General features: G+C 33.0%; 1 protein-coding gene and 1 long non-coding RNA gene across 2 annotated transcripts; both read left to right on the top strand.

The window, feature by feature from the left end:
- The first annotated feature begins 15350 nt into the window (after positions 1-15350).
- Positions 15351-17625, top strand: LOC114316232 (BAG family molecular chaperone regulator 2). The gene is made up of 2 exons (XM_028262895.2): positions 15351-15642; positions 17049-17625. The coding sequence occupies exons 1-2, from the start codon at positions 15375-15377 to the stop codon at positions 17279-17281; spliced, it is 501 nt and encodes a 166-aa protein (XP_028118696.1). The 5' UTR covers positions 15351-15374; the 3' UTR covers positions 17282-17625.
- A 2659-nt stretch (positions 17626-20284) lies between these two features.
- Positions 20285-22159, top strand: LOC114316233 (uncharacterized). The gene is made up of 4 exons (XR_003648133.2): positions 20285-20432; positions 20528-20615; positions 20900-21114; positions 21230-22159. It is a non-coding gene; the product is annotated as an uncharacterized LOC114316233 (long non-coding RNA).
- The last annotated feature ends 1068 nt before the right edge of the window (positions 22160-23227 follow it).

Below are 23227 nucleotides of genomic sequence, written 5' to 3'. Positions count from 1 at the left end.
CTCCAAACTCACTAAAAGAGTTAAACCCCAACGAGAGTTGTATATAATTCTTTGATTGATTTGTGTGTTGATAAATTTATTCACAAACTTATAATAATATAGAATATTCTCTTAACTCCTGTGGCAATAAAAGATTCAGAAAAGAAAGGGAGAAAAAAAATTACTATAATCCAAAAAAAAAAGAGCCTTTCAAAAATAGGTTGGAAAAAGGGGCACGAATGGTATTGTAAAAGCCAATAAGCAAGCACGTGTGTTAGACATTTAACGTGGCTTATTATTCATAAAATTAATTAATAATTATCATTATAATGGTCCTGTTTGATAGGGTTTATTTTCAATTTATTTTAATTTTTAACTTAATTTAAGTTATTTTGATGTGTTTGGTTCAGCTTAACGATACAGCTTATAGCTTTTTGTAAGTCAAAAATCAACTTATTCTTTGAGTGAGGGAGGAGAAACTTAATTTATAAGTTAAAAATCAGCTTATGTTCACAGTTTATAACTGTTAAGTTATAAATTATAATCACTTTCCCACAACTCTACCAAACGGGGCCAATATTCATGTTGGTGGAGAAAAATGCTAATTTTGCCAACTGTCAAACTCGAGAAGTTATTTAGGCACCGTTTGGGAAGAAGTTGGTTGGGCTTTTTTGGCTATTTTAGCCACAAAAAATAAAATAGGTTATTTTAGCCATAACAAACAAAACATCACATCCAACCCATAATCATTACACTCTTCTCTCACAAAAAAAGTCAAAAAAGCCAAAAAGCTAAAAAGCCCTTTCCAAAACAAGCTTTTTAGCCCAGACTAAAATAGTCAAAAAAATTAAAAAGCCAACCCACTTCTAAACGGAGGCTTAGTAGTTTTGGATTGTGATCACGTGGTATATATTGTAATTAGTGAAAGGAGTGAGATTTATAATTTTGTATTGATAATAAGAAAATAACGCAGTGCATAACATTTTATAATTGATATAACTATTACTATACAGTTCTTCAAAGTCACTTAATAATTTTTCGTCAAACTCTTTTATGAAAGTAATGTTACGTTCACTCAATTACAAGTGGGTGATGGTTGGATCATTGTGGTCCTGGAGGATAATTAAAACATATTTTGTTATCAAAATTGAATTTTTGAGCCATATCTTAACAAACTTGTTCTTTGGATTGTCTTCAAGTTGTCAAAAAGGATTAATCCACTTTTATTGATTTTATTTATTCATTTTCTAATGATTTCAACATTTTGTTTGAAAGTTGTGATGCAACATAGCAAAGTGGCTAATGAAGTTTGACCACTGCTTTACGACCATAATAATTGTGTCACGTGTCTATATTAACACTTATATAATTTTATTTTATTTTTTAACTTTTACAAGTATATATATAACTCCATATATTAAAAAAATTAGTAAGTGTTATAACCCCTACATGTTTCATCAAAATTTGTATTAAACACTCACATAAGTGTAGGTATCATATCCATGAGTGTTTGATCAACTTTTTGATATATAATTATATGTAAATTGCTCATAAAAATAGTGTAAAACAATGGTTCAAGGCTGTTTGGGAGTTTTGTTTGTGAGCCCAAACTAGAGTAACCAAGCCCGCCCTTAGATCAGTGTAAGGCCTTCTAAGCCCGTGGACCTTTTAGTTATAGGCTAACTTGAAATTTTGAAACATTCATCATTCCTTACTCTTTGATCTGCCTTATTGGGCCTAGCCCATATGCCCAACAAATTGATTGCATATCTACATGTACAAAATCAGATTACGAAAGCATACACAGTCCTGTCATAAATAGGGGGTGTTTATTTCAGCTTTTCAGAGCTAACTTATGGCTTTTAGCTTTGAAAAAGTTATTTTGGAGTTAAACTTATTTCAAACAGCTTCTGATTCTAACAGTTTATTTTAACTCAAAAAAGCTGATTCTGAGAAGCTGTTCACCCCTTGCTTCTGATTATCAGCTTCTGCTGTGGACATGTTAATTTATGGTTATACTCTTAAATTTTTTTATTTTTTATTTTTTTAAAAATAGAAAAAGACTCAAATAGACTATAGATTATTATTATTATTTTTTTATGAGAAATGTAGACAAATAAAAAATAAAAATTAATTGAAAAAACTATTTCACAGCTTATTTAACAAACACTACTCAGCAACTTAAATCTATAATCCTACATCTACACCAAACAGATTAACAACTTCTGATTAAAGTCATAATCTATAATCTGTTAAGGTATAATCTATAAGCTGTTTTAACAGTTACACCAAACGGGACCATAGTGTTGGAACTACACACGTGGTGAATTCCACCCAATATGATAGATTTATATCCGATTATCTGCCTTTAGAATTTTTTATTGAACAATGTTACATGCATTAAAATTTTATAAAAAATCTTACTAAAAATTACACGTGTCCAAACATTATTAAATGTTTAAGTATCTCTTATTTTTATTGTAATTAGCTAAAAAAGTACACATCAATATAATGTAATAGAAAAAAAATTTATTGTCTAAGTAGGACAAGATCTCATTTTAATATTGCTGCGCACAAAAAAAATGGGTAGCAAGATGAATTATTTAGTGTTCAATGAAGACTTCAACAATAAATTTTTTTTTTTTCAATTTAGAGGCCTTAAGCGATAGACAGGGGGTTGTTTTGGGAACTAATTATTTTAGTTGATTTTTAGTTTTTTATGAAAATACGTGCAGAAAAATAGAGAGAAAAGTTAAGTTTTTAGTGATAAGATGCTGAAAAGTAGAGAGAAAAGTTGACTTTTAGTAATAACTTTTGATTTTTTAACTATTTTAATAAGTTGCCAAAACAATAATGGCCTGATGGTTGAGTCATTTTTGTGTGCTGTATATTCGACTCGGTAAACTTTCATATTTTGGACACTCAATGAATTATTGAAAAAAAACAAAGAAAAAAAAGACAAATAATTGTTTTACAAACTAGACAAACTAGTATAGATATATACAGTAAGACATACTAGACTAGTGATTGTTTTTATTGCTACAACCGAAGAACTTACAAAACTCCATAGTGTCAGTTCTACAAGTTTTATCCTCCCACAGTATATGTCATCTTGATTTTATTTATTTATTTATTATTTTTTAATATTATATTTGATTGCATGCCAACAAGAATCAAATCTTGTGGAAGGCTTGAAAAGGATCAAATCTTATGCAGTATTGTTTGATATACAATATCTTCAGGTGTTACCACACTCTGATGTATATTTTGTTGGATTCAAAATATATTGTTTTAAAAAATAAATATATTCGTGATTTCGTAAAATGATAAAAGTATTTAACTAAAAATAATCGGAGAGAACATAATAAGATAATTTGGTTTGATGAAAGGTAGATATACAGTAATACAATCAGATGGTTTCACAATTATTTTTTACTATTTTTTTTTTTGGCTTAAACTTGTTTCTAAAAAATACATTAAAAAAAAAAAAAAAAAAAAACTTGTCGCTAAAAAACTGATGAATACTTTCTTTTGTTAGTGAAAAAGTGGAATGGGTCCTAAGTTAATGTTTTAAATTCACTTTTTAGGCCCAAATAAAGATATTTATAAAAAAAAATTATATAACGAAAAACGATTTTTTTAACAAAAAAAATAAAATCTCAACCGAATGTATGAGAAATATTCTTAATTATTGATTTTTTTTTTTTTTTGACCTTTAATTATTGATGTCATCGAACCCATACTTTATTATTCCAGCAGCAAGCGAACATGTATGTTGGGTTAGCCCGACATATAGGCCCCCGCTCGCTCACATCAAGGTTCTCTAGAAACAAACTTGTGGGATGTCGGTGTAACTTAATACTGCCGTTTGGATTATAAATTTAAGTAAAAATTTAAAATAAAAAAAGAGTAAAATATAGTTACAGTTCGCTAGTTTTTTCTCTTTCTTTTCACAAATTTTTATCTAAATTTATGATCTAAATATATTATAAAATAATGATTGGTTCGTCAAAATGATTTTAAACAAAAAATAGAATGATTATTCTTTTGCGCTCTAATGAAATGATTATTTTTTTAAATTGGTAAATAGTGATTTTATTTACAATGTACATTCATTTCCTTTTTACTGAAATAGGGTTGGTTTGAGAATGTACGAGCACGAAATAATCTTCTCGTATAATCCTGTTGATCAAGTTTGCAATTCTCCAAATGTCGTCGCTTTGCCACCTGAAAACAAAAATGCGAGCTAGCCGGCGGGTGTGTGCCGGAAACCCCTCCGATACCTAAGTCAGCAACTAGACAATAGACAATAAACTCTGTGTATTCTAGAGTAAGAATTGGGATACCTATATATAGTTCCTGCTATGAGCTTTTATAGATTCTGCCTGGCCCAATCCTAGTATGATTCCAACTCTCCTTATAAGAGTCCTAGGAATCACACACCCTACTCACTACCAACCAAGTGAGATGGTTTCCACAATCTTAGTAGGACTCTACTCTCCTTAGCAGAGTCCTAAGAATTACACACCCTACTCACTACTAACAAAGTGAGATAGTTTGCACAATCCTAGTAGGACTCTACTCTCCTTAGTAGAGTCCTCCTAGAAATTACATTCCCAAGGATAATGCACATTCTGATAACTCCTTACTTACTGCTTGCCAAGTAAGATGGCCACTCCCTTATGCTCGGATATGCATTCCTGACCGAGCTGCCTTATCTCGGTCCCCTGTCGTTCGGGACGTGTGATTAAAAGTCGATTTACTGGATTACACCTTGCCGAGTTACACATAGCTCGGCCCTCTCCATTGACAACATCTCGGTCTGATAAAAGACTACCTTCAGATAGCTAGGTCCAAGCCCTAGCAACCCAGCTCTGGCCGACCTAGTGTCTTCTTAGCCCAAAACCGAGCTACATCAGCTCTTATCTCGGCCCATTGCGCAGCCTAACTTCCAAAGAAGACTTTTCCTAACTCAACCCAATTTGTTCACAAATTACCCTCTCAATTGCCCCTAAATTTCATCTGCGAAACATGTTTGGGATTATTGACTTTCAGCCGAGCTACCGAAGTCTAACCGTATTGAAACAACGATTCCAGCCGAGATAAAACTATGATTCCAGCTGAACTAAAGCCTGTTCGGCATCCTGAAATTGTGCTGGTCGCACAGCCTGTCGCCCCAAAAAAGTCTGACATCATGTCCTTCCCAAGACACGTCGATTGCCCCGTCGTACTATGCCAGCTGTTTCACTTTGCCCAAAAATTTTTGAAAAAGGGCCCACTGTTTTCTCTTCAACATTTAAAACCTTTGAGTTCGCAATCACACGAGAAGACGTTCTTTCTGTGTAACCGGGCTATATGTTCTACCTTTTGTAATCATCGCCCAATTGATGAAAATTTTCGATCTCTTTGCTTGGTTACCGTGTTTCTTTTTCAATGTTTTGCATCATTCCGACTGCACGTCAAGCCGAATTAATTAGCTTGGCCTTACCTAATCCTGCCAACCTTCTTGAGCCGTAATCCTTATCTCGGCTGAAGAATGAAAAATTTGTTGGTCAAACCCGCTAACCTTCCTGAGCCTAGATCCTTATCTCGGCTAGAGGAAGAGAAATTGTTGGTTATTCCTGCCAACCCTCTTCAGCCTAGATCCTGATCTCGGCTAAAGAGAACAAAATGTTGGTTATTCCTGCCAACCCTCTTCAACCTAGATCCTGATCTCAGCTGAAGAGAACAAAATGTTGGTTATTCCTGTCAACCCTCTTCAGCCTAGATCCTGATCTCGGCTGAAGAGAACAAAATGTTGGTTATTCCAGCCAACCCTCTTCAGTCTAGATCCCGATCTCGACTGAAGAGAACAAAATGTTGGTTATTCCGGCCAATCCTTTTCAGCCTAGATCCTGATCTCGACTGAAGAGAATAAAATGTTGGTTATTCTGGCCAACCCTTTTCAGCCTAGATTCTGATCTCGCCTGAAGAGAACAAAATGTTGGTTATTTCTGCCAACCTTCTTCAGCCTAGATCCTGATCTCGCCTGAAGAGAACAAAATATTGGTTATTCCTGCCAACCTTCTTAATTGTCCCCCAGTCGAGCAAAGACTTTTGCGCGGTCGGTCTACTTGTCAACCGTGTTAACTCTTGCCAAAGGCTTTTTTTTTTTTTTTTTTTTTTTTTTTTTTTTTTTTTTTTCTGGTATCGCTGTTATGCCGGACTCTTCCTTGGTACGCGCCTCATCTTCCTCTACCCGGATGTGTTGATGCACTCCTTCTATCAGGGCTTCTATAGTAAGGGGTGGCATCATTGACATTGAATCCCTCAACTTATTGCCAGCCGGCAAAACCTTGTTTGTACCGTGCGATAGTTAGGTTTGTGGGGCAATCTCCAATCTGATTAAAAGTCTCTCAATACCGGTTATTTTAGTAATTTTTTGTCTTTTTGACTAAAATATGAGGTGAAAAAAATTAATATGTTTAGAATGATTTTTTAATTTTTTACGAAAAAAATACAAGAAGTAGAGAGGAAAGGGATTGATTTTTTAGTGATTTTTTGATTTTTTTTATTACTATTTGATGTTGTCAAAACAAACCTAAACATAAGTATTGGTATTTTGATAAAATAACTCTTTTATTTTACCTTTATTCTAATAAATCAAATATTAATTACAAAAAAAATATACTGTTGGAAATCATTATTGGCAACTCACATATTTTGTCAAAAATCATTATTTGGGCGACAAATTTAGAAACCAAAAAATATGTTGCCGCGGGAAAGTTTTGGCTACTAAAATACAAGTTTTAGTAACCAATGTTCAAGTCATGAAAGAATCTTCTATTTTTTGCACTTATACTTACTTTTTCTTGTCCAAGTATCCAAATTTCGATTTTTTTTTTTGAACATGTAGAATAATTAGAAGTGACTTAATTATTTAGTTTATTACCCAAAATCTGTTGGACAATCTTTACTGTACTTAAATAAATCAATTCTGTTTGGGTATTGATTAATTTCTTCAAATAATAATCTGATCAAGTTCAGTGTTCGACACTGTGTCCTTAAGACAGATTCGTCCTCTCCACGGTGCTTTCAGAATGTGGACGTCTATTCCCCAGGATAAAATGATCAATCAACAAATAAATGCAGCACTACAATTTATTTGTTCAACGAACACACTTAGTGTATACACTCTTTCTCACAGAAAAATACTGGAATAAATGCAACAAAATGCAGAGAAGAATTGCAGCAAGGATGGACAAAAATTGGAGTGAAGAAACAAATGAGAGACTTGTCTATTTATAGGAGAATTTATGGCTGTTGGGTTTGAATTAAACAGGTGCAAAACCTGTTTGAACAGGTATGATACCTGTTCAGTTTGAATAAACAGATACAAACCTGTTGGATTCAAATTTGAACAGATAAAAACCGTAGGGTCTTGTTTGGGTGTAGGGAAAAACTAGAATAGTTTAATTCCGGAATTAATTTCAATTCTAGACAGTTGCACATATTTTATTTCAAAAAATAAAATTAAATCCAAATATTTTTCGCCCAAAAAGATTAGTATTGGGCCGAACAAGCCCAACCCAACAACACACCAGCGCCTAAGCCCAAGCCCAGGCCCAGCTCGCCCGATCGGACGGCGACGCGCGCGTGTGGTGATTTTTTGGTCCAATGGGTTTAGTGCATTTTGTCCATAACCTTCCTCTCTACAAAACTTGGGTACCCCTTGGGGCACACCCCAAGTTCCAATCCCATGCCTTATAAACTCACTTAAAACTTCCCATCAAATCAATATGGGACAAGCCATTTTTCATCCTTTAAGGATTTTTCACCAAAACTCCATTTTCATGGAGCACACTTTGGTTTCAATTTTCCATTCACTCGATAATGGTTTTGAGCAACCAAATATACCACGTGAATTACAACGCGGCATAGAACGCGTTACCACTTTGACCTGCGAAAATCGACGCTCGGGTCCCACCTAAAAAATAGACCAAATTTAGGAAAAAATTCTGGTTTTACCTAGAATTTTCCCAACCATTTCTAACAAAATCTACCAAGGCATCAATATTTCAAAGACTTGATAAAATATACCTCAAATTTTTTTTTTTCATTTTAGTTTTTGAGTAGTGTGAATCACGCATTTAATTAAAAAAGCTATATACTTTTTTTTTTTTTTTGATTGGCAAAAAAAGAAACTTTATTGATGTAAGATTAAGTACAAAGTACAAAACAAAGTACATCAATGAAGAAAAGGAAAGTGCAAAAGCATCACAATGAGCTAAATCATCCCAATAAGGTTGGCACCAAAAAGCCCATTTTGGTATTTGCTAGCACTCCCAGAGTTAGTGAGAAACCAACGAGAAAACAGACCAAAAACCCCTGTTGAGCAAGCAAACTCAGGCATCATACCACTACTGCTGCTAGCTGAGTAACCAAAGCAAGCATTCCAATAGTAGAGCACTAACAGAGCTTAGCAGACACCATATCAAACATAACAAAAAAAATACCAACAAAACAGACCACTAGCAGAGCTTAGCAGACCAACATATCAGACCACTACCTAAGCATATCAGTCCAGCATCAACCATGCAGCCTGACTCAGACACTATACCAATCACCAATAGCAGAGCAGTAGCAGAGCTTAGCAAACACCATATCAAACAGAACAAAAAAAGACTCACATAACAGACCATTAGCAGAGCTTAGTAGACCAACAAATCAGACCATTACCTAAGCATCAGTCTAACATCAACCAACAAGATTTGCAGCCTGAGCATAGCTGAGCAGCCAAGAAGCAAAACACCCAAAAAACAACAGCAAACATCTAGCAGCAACCATGTCATCGCCAATGCTGACTTAGACACCATATCAGACCACTAAAAAATAGACCAACACCCAAACTTAGCCTGACTCAGACATCAATAGCAGAGCACTAGCAGGGCTTAGCAGACACCATATCAAACAGAACAAAAATAGACTAACATATCAGACCACTAGACCATCACAGAGCACACCTTCATAACAGACAACAGAGTACACCATAGACCATCACAGTACCAACCATGCTCAGTCCACCCTCAGCCATCTACATAGCTTCTAGTGAACACTGCTCCCATATGAAGAATTCAACCAATTAAACAAAACTGACATATGTATAGCTCAACTCCCATTCCTAATGCAATATTGAACCAACAGCAACATATAGCATCAGACTTGATTGCTTGTAGAAGGAAAAAAAGATGGTGATAATAGTAATGTATAGCATTATTTGCCTCAACAATACAGCAGCATCATCTCCTCTAAACCAGCATTATCAACAACAATACAACAGCATTATCTCCTCTAAACCAGCACCAAACCATATAGCAGTGCACCAAAACATACAGCAGTAGGATACCAAAAACCAGAAAAAGAACAAAGAAAATAGAACAACAGCCAGAACATCAAATTAGCAGCAGTGCACCAAGACAACAACATCAATTTCCCTGTGTCATACTTTCTACAAACAGTAGCAGACTTGCTTCAGATTAAAGATAACATCTTGCACTGAGTACTTAAACTCTTTCAAAAAATAAGAAGCCCATATAGCAACTCTAACCTTTACCAACTCATCCAAATCTGGTTGTGTCTCATTAAATAAGCACTCATTCTTAATTTTCCACACTGACCACATAACTGCTAATGGGATTGTTTTCCAGATCTCCTTCACCTTTTTCTTCATGTTTGTACCTGACCACCAATGTAATAATTCCTCCACTGAACCAGGAATAACCCAGCTCAAGTTCCACCAATGCACAATATTAGCCCATATTCTCCAGACCATAGGACAGTGAAGTAGAACATGGTTCAAAGACTCCACATCATCAGATTTACAAAACACACATAGAATATTGACATTTGAACTCAACACACCAATCCTTTGCAAAAACTCTAAGGATTTGATCCTACCTTTCCAAGCTAACCAACTCAAAAATTGTACTTTGGAAGGAGCTAAATTATTCCAAATACTTTTAATAACAGCAATAGCTAGCCCTTTACATGCTTCCACCCACTTCCAGATTGATGCCACAGTAAAAACTCTAGAGTGAGCTAGCCAAGAGCAAGAGTCTTCAACCCCTTCATTTAGCCTAGGTGCATTCTACAACAAATCATTAAGTTTCAGCACCTTCTCTTCTTCTCAAGCAAAAAGAGGCCTTCTAAAGTCAAGATTCCAGTCACTATCCACTCCCCTTCTATGGAAAAAGTCAAACAAAATGCCATCTTTTTCAACTGACAAAGTGAACAATCTGGGGAATTCCATACTCAGACTTTGATTGTTAAACCACATGTCAACCCAAAATTGTAATCTTCTGCCATTACAAACAACTAACTTGAAATTTTGCAAAAAGAAATCACGCAAGGCAGGATTTGCTGAAGCCACTGATAATATGTCCTGTCAGAGATTAGACATCAACACTGAATTTATTACTAGTGGGTTCCATCTGCTACCCAAACCTTCATACTTACTACAAACCTCTTGTTTCCACAAAGCTAACGCCTTTTTGCCATACCTCCACCACCAGTTAATTAATAGGCACTCACTAACACCTAACCCACCTTGAATTCTGCTTAGACAAACCTCTTTCTAACTGACTAAGTGCACTTTTTTTCCTAATTTCAGATCCTTCCCATAGAAAATTGGCTTGAATTCTGTCTAAAGATTTTGCAATACCCATTGGCAGCTTGAAGATGGATAGGAAATAGATTGGCAAGCTTGACAAAACGGACTTTATCAGAGTTAATCTTCCTGCAAAAGACAAATACCTCCTCTTCCATGAAGCTAACTTGCTCTTGAACTAATCCACCACTAGTTTCCATGTACTCATCCTCCTTGGATTTGCTTCTAATGGTAGCCCCAAATAGTTCATTGGCAACTTTTGGCTAAGGCAGTTAAGTTTTGTTGCAAAAACCTTCACTAAATCATCCTAAACACCTACCACACACATTGTACTTTTATGAAAATTTATTTTGAGACTTGACATCAACTTGAAGCATCTTAATATTCTTTTCACAGCAACAATTTCCTTCCAATCAACTTTATAAAATATAATAGTATTATCAACAAACTGCAAGTGCGATAGTATCAATTCATTTGGCCCAACTTTTACTCCTCTAAGCCCTCTTGTTTTGCTCTTTTCATAAGAATATTGAGGCCCTCAGCTACAATATTAAAGAGGAAAGCTTAAACATATATATATATATATATATATATATATATATATATTTCAAAAAGTACTCAAAAATTAAAATAAATCTGAAAGCTTAACCACCTTGGTTATGTTGTAGTGAACATGGAACTGTATTTAAATAGTGTATGGTTGAGAGAGAGAGAAAGATTAACAACCTCGGCTTCACATGGGTTGATACCCTATGGAAGAGGTAACCACCAATACAAAATATATAGAAACTATAAATATTTTAAGAGACTTACCTACCTCTCAATTAAAACCAAGTCGTAAGCAAACGAAAAAAGATAAAAAATAAATAAAATGGCGTCTATAATAAAATGTAACATATTATATATTCCATTAGCCCATTAATTAAGATCTAGCGGGCCAAACTTGACAATACATAGTGTGATCCAACACCCTTCATTCCATATGGATTGAACAACCGATTTTTTTTAAAATTTAAATTTTTTTTTTTTTTGGGCTAACAATAAACTTTTCTAAAGTATCCAATTGGTAGTAGGATTGTCTAGTTGCCCAACTGTGGGTTTATTTCAAACCTATTTTGGTTAGGGATGGCAATGGATAACCTACCCTATGGGTATCCATGGAGACCCAACCCAAATACATGGATTTTTCCCTCTTTTTCTTATCCATTGGGTAGGGTAGGTGATATTCTTTAAATATCCACAGGGGATGGGTTGGGGATGGGTACCCACTAATTTCCCCGTATGTTTTTTTTTTTTTTTTTTTTTTTTTTTTTTTTTTTTTTTTTTTTAAGATTCACAACTAAAACTAAATATACATTTAATCTTTTTTCTTTTTTTTATTTATTTATTTTTTCAGGTTCACAACCAATTTTTTTTTTTTTTTTTTTTTTTTTTTTTTTTTTTTTTTTTTTTTTAAGATCCACAACCAAAGCTAAATATACCTCCAATCTTTTTTTATTTTATTTTTAAGGTTCACAACCATATTTTTTTTTAATTTTTAAGATTCACAACAAAACCTAAATATACATTTAATTTTTTTCCTTTTTTAAATTTTTTTTAAGGTTCACAACCATTTTTTTTTTTTTAAGATTCACAACCAAAGCTAAATATATATTTAATTTTTTTTTCTTTTTTTAAATTTTTTTTTTAAGGTTCACAACCATTTTTTTTTTTTTTAAGATTCACAACCAAAGCTATACATTCAATCTTATTTTATTTTATTTGGCTCAACAATAAAATCAAATACACATTAATTAACATTGTCACATTATTCTTGTCAAATTTTATGCATATCTAGAATTTTTTAAATTTATTTAAAAAAAATTAAGGACATTGTCTAGTGTAGGTTTCGGTTTGCTTTTCTATGTTATTTTATTTTGTTGTGTATTGTAATTTTCAGAATGGTTTGCTTGTTCTGAAATTTCAATTAACGAGTATGAATCTATTTATTTTATGTTATCACACAATTTATACAACATATATATATATATATATATGAATGTATTTGAAAATAAGAAAATTGTAGAGAATCAAAACAAGCATGAGTTGTGATTGGTTAGAAATGATGGGTACATGATTTATTTGCTAGAAAAACAGAAAGGGGATAAAAAGTCATACTAAATAATTTTTTTTTAAATTAAAAGAATTTTTCTTAGTTATGAACAGATTTAACTGAAATCAGCTTGTTTCCCAATGTTATGCTTCATTTATTTAGATAGAAAATATTTTTTAATGAAAAATATTTTTTATAAAAAAAATTCAAAATATATTTTTTTATATTTGGTGGTGGTGGTGATGGAACGAAGGTGAAAGTAGAAATTGTTACATAGTGGTGGGGTGATGGCGGCAGTGATGATGGTAGTGGCTATGGTGATGGTAGTGTGACAGTGAAAGTGAGAATAGTGGTGATGGTGTTGTGAAATTAGTAAAAATTTAATTGAAAAAACATTTTTTGTTTTTTAAAAGTAACAAACAACAAAATTCGTGGGGGACTAAAGGAAGAAAATGGAGGATAGATTGGGTGTGGTAATGCATAGATATCTTAAAATGAGTGGTTCAGATTTGTTAAGGTATAATTAGATTTTGGATAAATTAAAATGAATTGTTCAAATTTGCTAAGAGAAAGATGGTTTAATGTCTAAATTGTCCGTGGCTAACAATTCCTTGTTTATGCCCTGATGCAATTTAATATGAGTCTTATAACACTTTCTTCAAACAAACTTTTTGATTTTCTCAAAATTATATATTTGATTATTATAAAACAAACTTTTTAATTAATTAATTAATGTGTATTTGATTTTGTTGTTGAACCAAATAAAATAAAATAAGATTGAATGTATATTTAGCTTTTGTTGTGAACCTTAAAAAAATAAAAAAATAAGTTGTTAACATTAAATATATTAAAAAAGAAAGAAAAAAGATTGAAGGTATATTTAGCTAAAACCTTTATAAAAAAAAGACAAAAGAAAAACAAGAAGGTTGTTAACATTAAATATATTAAAAAAGAAAGAAAAAAGATTGAAGGTATATTTAACTTTTGTTGTGAACCTTAAATAAAAAATAAAAAAAAATAAAAAATTGTTAACATTAAATATATTAAAAAAGAAAGAAAAAAGATTGAAGGTATATTTAACTTTTGTTGTGAACCTTAAAAAAAAAATAAAAAATAAAAAATAAAAAAATAAAAAAATAAAAATTGTTAACATTAAATATATTAAAAAAGAAAGAAAAAAGATTGAAGGTATATTTAACTTTTGTTGTGAACCTTAAAAAAAATAAAAAATAAAAAATAAAAAAAAATAAAAAAAAATTGTTAACATTAAATATATTTAAAAAGAAAGAAAAAAGATTGAAGGTATATTTAGTTTTTGTTGTGAATCTTAAAAAAAAAAAAAAAAAAAAAAAAAAAAGAGTGATTGTTAACATTAAATATAAAAAATAAAAATGGGGATTAAAGTGGGTTGGGGAAAATCCATACCCATTAAAAAATGGGGAGGGTGGTACCCACGGGGAATGGGGAATGGGGAATGGGGAAAATTTATTATAGGGGAATGGGGATGGGGAATTAATATCCACCCCATTGCCCCCCATTGCCATTCCTAATTTTGGTGATTCAAATAGTTAATCTTCTTGATTTTATCAAGATGATCATCTATTTAATATTTTAAGTTAATTAAATATCGATAATTATATATTTAAATCATATTTATCTCTTTAAAAAAGACGATAGAAATTTTGGAAATAGATCCTCTATTTTTTCATATCTAACCTATATAATTTTTTAATCATCTCAACATAACATATATAATAATTAATTTAAATTATTAAAATAAGTTTGAGCGAAGCCCACAATAATAAAAGTGAATGGTCCAGTCAATAAAACCGACTGAAGAGAAACTAACCCTTCTGAAGTCTTAAAAAAAGCTGAAACTCACACAATCACCGGAGTCCCATTTTTTTTAAGAACAACCAACCGATTATTGGATGTGATTTGCGTTTGGAGTCCGCCAATCAAGCAAAGAGTGCAATTAACAAGCCTCCAACACCCATGTGCCTCAAGCCCGAATATAATCAGCACAAAGAAATTCTACCCATGTTGTATTGTAACCCCCACGGGTCACAATTTTATTAGTCCCTTCACTTTCATATATATACTTTCAAACAATTCTAATGCAAAATTTCCAACACAATTTTATTAGTCCCTTCACTTTCATATATATACTTTCAAACAATTCTAATGCAAAATTTCCAACACTTACCTGCTTCATGAATTTTGAAAGAGATTTGAAAAAAAAAAAAAAATATGTGAAAAAAAAAAGTAGGTTAGAGAATTTGATGAAGGAAATGGAAAAGAAAAATGAAATAGAAAGAGAAGGAAAAAGAATTAATATGATTCAAATTTCAAGTAATGTTTGGTTGATGTGCAAAATAGAGAAATAAAAGAATTTAAGTGAACTCAAAACATAAAAAGTGATATTATATTTCCTTCTTACTTTTTTTTTTTTTTTTTTTTTCTATTATAACTAAACAAAAAAGTCAAATTACACTGCATTTTTTCTTTTTATTTATCTTGTCAAATCTTCCCATCAAATATAGGCTTATTGTATTATATTGGTATCATTTTTTGTCCTAGTGCTTGCTGTCTCAACTATATAAACAGCCCAAGTCTACCATCCCCTGCCCCCCAACTCTAACTATAGAGAAGAAAGAGATGATGATGCTGAAGTTGAGATCAAAAAGGTTTTCGAGGAGCAACTCTAAGCTCAGCAGCGGCAGCGGCAATGGTGCCGGAGGGGATGGAAAAGGGTGTGGAGGTGGAGGTGGAGGTGGTGGTGTTGGTGAAATCAAATGGGAACAACGTCCTGGTGGGATGCTTGTTCAGAAGAGAGACAATAATGGAGAAGAAGAGCTGATCACATTAAGAATCTCATCTGTCTCTCAATGCCATGATATTACCATCCAACCAACTTCAACTTTTGGTATGTAAGCTCTCTCTCATACATATATATTGGTTTTTTTTTTTTGATAATTGGGTGACTGGGTCACTTTATGTGTACCTTGACTAACTAATCACAGAATTTTAAAATTAATGACGGGGTAAACCTCCAGTAATCTTAAGATTTGAGATGTTTAGACTTCGTTGGATTTGAATCTATAACCTCTTGGATAATAAGTTCTTTGGTTATCTTCTCCTCTCGCTAAGTCAAACTCCTTGAAATTCATACATATATAGTTAAAAGCACTGCCCTTTGTAGCCCTAATTTTTGTTCATATATCAACGATGGTATAGACACGATGCGTGTATAAAACAAGTAATAGGGAGATAGGTGGTTTAGGGAGTGGGAAATCGAATTGGTTTGCGGTGTGTTTTTTTTTTTTTTTTTATATTTTTGCCTAAACCATCACTACAAACGGAAGTAGTTTAAACAATTGTAAAAAAAAAAAAGCAAAGCAGTGCGGATGATTGACAGCTAACTACTATTATTAATGATATTGTTTATTATGCTAGTTGTTTGGATTACCTATGTATTAGTAAAGTAGGAAGAATTGTAATTCAATCAGCACATGTTCTGGCAATTGATGTAATTAAGTTAAAGTAATGCTATCTTTTGTTATCGTTCTAAAAAAGAAAAAAAAAGACACAATTGTAAACAAATAGTGATTTATAAATAGAATTTATATATAAAATGGTATAATTATATTGAAACTTATTATTTCAATGTAGGGTGTCCATTTAAATGATATTTTAATTATAAAAATATCATTTTCATATTATTCTAGTAATAAATTTTATTTATTTATTTTTTGCATGAATAGCATTTTCCATAATTAAAGAGTAAAATGTTTTTAATTGGATAATTATAGTTTAAGAATTGAAAGTACTTTCATTTTTATGTTAACATTAACTGAAGTGTTGACTTTATAATGTAATAATGGGGTGTTTTGGTAAGTTGGTAAAAAGTTGGTTTTTGACTTTTTATCAAATTTTTTGGCTTTTTTGGAGGTGATTTGGGAAGTTAGTAAAAAGTTGGCTTTTTTGATTTTTGGTTTAATATTTATTTATGGCATCAAATCAAAATAAAATGACCAACATACCCTTGCCAAACTTTGGAATTTTAAGTTATTTGTTAACATGGAGGGTATTTAGGTAATTTCATAACGTAGCTTTTTTGTCATTTCCTAAATGCAAGTCCCGGCGTTTTCGGCTGCTGGTGTTTTTCTTCACAAGCCAAAAACGTGGCGTTTTTGGTGTCTTTCTAAAATGGCACAATATAGATGATGGCACATCAAAAAGTTTCAAGCTTTCAAACAATATTCCTTATAGTGGGATTAATAATTAACTTCTTTTTATTAATTAATTAATTTTTTTTTTTGCTTCTTGCAGGAGAATTGAAGATGATATTGTCATTGGTGACTTGTATGGAGCCAAGAGAACAAAGGCTATTGTTCAAAGGAAAGGAGAGAGAAGATAGTGAACACTTGCATATGGTTGGGATTAGAGACAAGGACAAGGTGTTGTTGTTGGAGGATCCAGCCATCAAGGAGAGAAAACTCATGGAATTGGCAAGAACAAGAGGTCAAGCCATTGGGACTCCTTATCACACCATTAGTGTCTAACTCTAAATATATTGTTCTCTACTAACCACAATTAAAAATAGATAAATTTTTTTTTTTTTATGCGGTGATGTGTTTTTTTTTTTTTTCTTATGAGTTTTGGCATTTTGTGATCTATATATAATACACTAATGTTAAAAATACACGGATCGCAAAAAGTGTAAGGAAAGACTAAAAGATTTATTCTAAATGTGAACTCATTCATAACTATAACTTTTTTTAGATATTATAACTGGATGTAATCATAGTCTTTCATTGTATTGTTTTGTAAATCATTCTGTAATCCATTCTATACTTTTCACATTACTCTAAAGAATAAAGTACAAGTCTTAAAATCTTCTATTTTATTTTATTTTTACTTCTTCTTTTTGTCCTAATCACTCATAGTCATTTAATCATATTTTGAGGTTTTCATATTTTAAAATTATTAAATGATCTAACAATTATAAATGAATTAGAGAATCCCTAGACAGAGTGCTACAATGATCTATATATAAATGCAGGAGAGGAAATCTTTTATGACTAAAATTTTTGTAAGTCATTCTGTTGGGATGGAATTGTTTGCTGAGAAATAATAAGAAATGATGAAAAATTTTCATGATTGGTTTGTAAGTTAGGTGAGAAAGGGTGAGAAATAAAATTCTATTACTAAGTCTATTTTATTTCTCACTAGAAATGGTGAGATTTGGTACGAAACAAATTGATTAGTTGTAAAATATTTATAATACAAATATTGCTCCTTAAAATAAAATCTCACTCACTCTCTCACATAATTTGTTTTCTTACTCATCCAAATATGATAGGGAGAAAACAAAATTATTTCATTTCTTTTCTATTCATGCTTAGTTGAAATATCATAATCATTTATTTTCTTTTTTCATCCTACGATCCAAATGGAGCGTGAAGGTGTGAGAATATTGAGATATGATCCAATGATTACAAATGATTTAAAACTAGATATAATATAATCTCAAATTGATCAGCCTTCATTTGTGATGAACTAATTTAGTTTGATTTTTTGATTTTTTTGCTATTTTAGTCTAATTGAAAAAGTTGAGTTTGTGATAAATTTTGACTTTTTTTGTAGTTAATTTGATGATTGTGCTGTGAGAGAATAAGTGAAATAATTATAATTTGAATATAATATTTTATTTTATTAACTAAATTAATCGATTTTATATTTATTGACAATTTAGTCAAAATAACTAATGCCAAACAAGACAGCCTTGCACAATAATTTTCAAAATTATGTTTAAAATGTCCGTATCATTTGAAATCAGAACTAATTAGATGACATACTCTACGACTTTATGGTTGGAACTAAGGTGACTAAATTAACAACTTATCTACTACAAGTACGAATGGCAACGGGTCGGGGTGGAGTCAGGGATTATATTCTCTGTTTTTGATTTTTGAGAGTATAAAATTTCTTGTTCCTGCCACCGATCCGTGGTGGGGAACCCATCACTCCCCCGCCCCCTAACGGGATCGGGTTTCCCAGATCCCGAAAAATCTCCTAACCCCCTCCCCTTTTTTTTTTGAATTTTGCATATTTCATTTTATTTTTATTTTTTTTGAGGCAAATAAAAAAAATGGTTGCGTTTGGTAGAGCTTTGAGAGTATGAGTTGTATTTTGAGTTTGTAAGTTTTGGAATTATGATTTGAATGTGAAAAATTTGTTTGGTAAAAGAGTTTTGAATTGAGTAAGGAATTTTTGATGTGACATATAATATTTGATACAAAAATTTACAATTCATAACCAAACATACAAATCAAAATTCTATTAAAGCACATAAAAAATTTTAAAAAATTCAAAAAATATTTGTTTTGAATATATAAAAATTAACATGTGAATTTCAAAAAAATAAAAAATAAAAAATGTCACTGTTCTGGTCAACCGGTGGGACGTCTGGTAGGACATCCGGTGCGACGACCGGTTAGACCAAATTTGAAAAAACAAAAAAATTTGAAAAACACGTCCCAGATAGAATTTTCAGCAGAGTTGTGGAAATGTGATTTGAGAATTCCAACCAAACATCATATTGGAATATAGGCGTAGAATCATTGTTTGGAAACATAACCAAACACAGCCAATATATAGCATAATGCAGCAATGTCTAAACATAAGCTTCCAAACAACAACAACATAACAAACAAGATACAAAACAACACTCAAGCCACAACCAAAAAAAAAAAAAAAAATCCAAACATTATCTATTTTTTTGCTTTAAAAAAAAAAAACACCACTTGTGAATTTTGCAAAGTAGCATACACAATCAACATTATTAGCTAAGTTAATTTCTAATATCAATAGGCATCTCTTAAAGAGTCAAAAAAATCTTACAATGAGTCAAAAATTCCTAGAGAAACACACACACACATATATATATATAGAGAGAAGTATAATAGTAATTTCGAGCGAAAACGAGATGGGGGCCGCGGCCGGGGAACCTATCACCGTTCCCTTCACAAAAATTGTCGGGAATTCATTTTTGAATATGATTCCCAACCTGTCAGAGGTATTTTTCAAGAAAAAACCCTTCTAATCGAAATCGGGGAGCCGGGTCCAGTCGAGTCGGTTCAAATTGTCATTCCTGCGTAGAAGGGTGGGGAACAAGTACTAGTCAAACACATTTATTATAAATAGCAACATTATTAGGAATAAGAAATCTCTAAATTAGTAGTTGTTGGAAGGAGCAAATACCAGCTCGACACATGTCAGAGACCCTTTCAAGGTAATGTTTTTAACGACTTGTTAGCAAAATGAAAGCTGAGAAAACGACCTGTGATTACATAAAGCAGTAATAATGTGTTGTTTATCTCAAAGAAAAATATGAAGAAGAAATAGAATAATATTAGAGATATATATACATCAATTAAACCACTTGTGTGTGTGGCTTGAATGACTAGACTTCCTTTCCTATAGCTCCTCCCACCATCTCTCTCCTCGCAAGTCAAGAATGACCACACACTCTCTTGCCTTATAGCCTTTCAACAACACACAACTTTGCTTTCTTTGAAGTTTCTGATCATCTATATATTGTGATATTTTCAACCCAAACAAAGAGAGAGAAATAGAGAAATTGAGAGAGCGAGAGAGAGAGAGAGAGCTCTCTCTATGCTTTCATTTTCCTTTGGTCCTCCAACAACTCAAGTAAATTCTTCACTATCCATTTGAAGATTCAGTCTAACTTTTACCTTCGCCTCTCTCTATTTTTTGCCATTATATTTTAATATTTTCTTAAACAGTGATTTATCAACGATAAAACTTATTGTTAGCAGTTGGCAGCTGTGATAGTGTGAGTTGAGTCACATAAATTCTCTCTCTAAAAATAAGGTAAATTGCGTACATCTTCCCTTTCAGAGTTTCTATTTTAACAGAAATCTTATCCACTATATTTTCTTCTATATCTTAATATCCTTAATTTGATATATATTTCCATTTAATATTTCAAACACACACACACACTCTCTCTCTCTCTCACAATATATGTATATATATATTTTTAATAGATAGTAATCTCCGTGAGACTCCCATCATTTGGCTACTTTTCCATCTTTCAGCTCTCTATAATAGTTCTTATATTTTAAAATTTTTGGTTTGGATTTTATTGTTTGCAGGGAGGTAGACAAGTTCAAAAATGGGTTTTGATGCAAGGTGATGAAGTAAATGATAGGTTATTGTTGACAGAAGATAGAGAGCACAACTGAATATGCCCATAAAGGCGTGTGTATGAGCAGTCTTGTGCTCTCTCTTCTTCTGTTAACAAACAAACTTGTTGATGCTATAAGACCATCAAAATCATCTTATGAAGTTTCAACCATATCATTAAGAGGTAAGTATGTATGATACAGTTCTTGATACAAGTTTTGATCTTATTCTTTGCTAGGTTTGAATATCCATATATTGTTATTAACAGTGAAAGGAATGTTTTTGGATCTTTCCTTCAGATTTTCAGAGGAAAAAAGTTGCAGCCGGAAGTATATGATTCATATGTTCTGTTTGTTCAAACATCATATTTTACATTAATTTTTAATTTTTCAAAATGATATGATAGTCATATTTTTACTTTTTAAAATTTTATATCTTTTAATAAATATTATTTTATATTAACATATGTATATGTCAATAAAAAGGTGTGCTATATAGTTTAGTTTGGCTTCGTATGGTTTTTTTTTTTCTTCTCCTCATTTGGAAAAGATATCCTCACATCATGGAAAAGACATTATCTGAAGCGAAAATATCTCCGCAAGGCTACTGTGAAAATATCAACAAAAGTAATGATTGTTTTGTTTTAAAATTAAAAATGATATATAATGGTCCTCACCTTTTTTGTCTAATATTAATCTGATTATGATAAATCAAATTAAAAGATATTCAAAATTTAGTATCTAAATTTAATTACTGTAAACATTATGTAACTTTGTTGGACCTAGTTTGTATTTTTTTTTTTTCCTTTAAAAATGATGCTTCAAGGTGTCATCACGGTATCCGTGGATCCAGGTTCTGAGATAACTGGTTATTGGCCTGATTTGATCTAATACATAGGAAGGGACCCACCACCACCGAAGTACTAGCGGAGCTCAACCATACGCCACAGACGAACTTAGATTTCGATCGAAATACAGGACGAGATCTCTGAAGAGAGCTAGCTGCAAAGCAACCATTTTTTGCCCCTCTCAGGATTCGAATCTGGGTCATGTCTGTGGCCAGTGCCACCACCCCGTGACCTAGTTTGTATTTGAATGAAAGTATATGCGTACTTTTATGAATAATGCTATATGTATTAGTTAATGTACTAACTAATATAGTAACAAATGATGTGATATAATTTTAAAAGTTTTAGGTATGAATAATGCTATATGCACTGAGAGGGAAAAATATAGTCTGGATTGGGCAATGGTAATACCAGGAAAATTGTGGGCCGAACACATTTGGGCCGTGGTATCCCAGGTCCACCCAGAAGTGATTTTTGCTCGGCAATGGCAAGGGCATATGGAACCGAGCTACTTCACCTTGTCGGCACGGAGGCCGGTCAAGTGAGGGTTCTACGGTTTATGCGTTGCGCGGTTGGAAAGCACGCATCCATAGCTCGGCGTAAAGGCTCATGCCTGAAGCTCGGCAGGAAGAACTTTGGTTGACCGGTATGACTAATCTCAAGCTTGGCTTCGCCGGAACGCAGTAGAGCATGGCTGGAAAGGAGCTCGGTCGTGGAGGGGCACCTGGGCATGAATCGCAGCATGGCCGTTGACAGCCGAGATGTTAAAGCCCGGCTGCCGAGCTCCCAGAAGAGTGGGCTGGCAGTCGGGTTAGGTGATGTTCAGCAAGATTTGTGCTGACAGATAGGGTAGCAGAACCACATGTCGAGAGATCACTGGGAGTAGATTTGGGGCGCAGAAGGTATATAAGCAAGTCTGCGCCCCCCATGTTGGACACGAACATTTGGTAAGAGAAATACTTACACTCGACTCTCTCCTCACTCTCTTTACTCTCAGGTGTGTGCTAACTTGATCGTCGGAGGGATTTTCCGGCCACACACCGCCGGGTAGCTCACTGCTGATTGTGCACGCAGGTGATCGGATAGAAACGAAGCTTGGAAGAAAGGAGTGCGGGCTTGCCTGAATATTTGCTCCCCGCACAATTGGCGCCATCTGTGGGAATTTTACAGACAAAACCTTATCTTCGAGGCTCGTTTGATCACCGTCCATTGCGAACAACGAAGAGATTCCGCTGTCCGCCATCGACGGAGTTACCCCGGAGTCGGGCAGACGGAGAGAAGGGCATCCCACCATCGTTCCTCCGATGGCGGACCTGGAGACTTCTTTAGGAGGACATTCAAGAGACGCGCGGGATAAGCGCGGAAGAAGTTATGGTCATTCACGGAGTCCAGACGGTCATCGGCGGTGGAGAGAATCACATGCCAAACGTCTGGAACACAAGTTAAGGGA

This window comes from Camellia sinensis, chromosome 4 (assembly GCF_055761805.1).
Source record: "Camellia sinensis isolate YWXY chromosome 4, ASM5576180v1, whole genome shotgun sequence".
Taxonomy (NCBI): Eukaryota; Viridiplantae; Streptophyta; class Magnoliopsida; order Ericales; family Theaceae; genus Camellia; species Camellia sinensis.
This window is presented reverse-complemented; position numbering and strand designations above follow the sequence as displayed.

Coding starts and splice junctions, on each gene's coding strand:
- LOC114316232 (XM_028262895.2), top strand. CDS start 15,375: ATGATGATGCTGAAGTTGAGATCAAAAAGGTTTTCGAGGAGCAACTCT. Junction 15,643..17,048: donor CCAACCAACTTCAACTTTTG/GTATGTAAGCTC, acceptor TGCTTCTTGCAG/GAGAATTGAAGATGATATTG.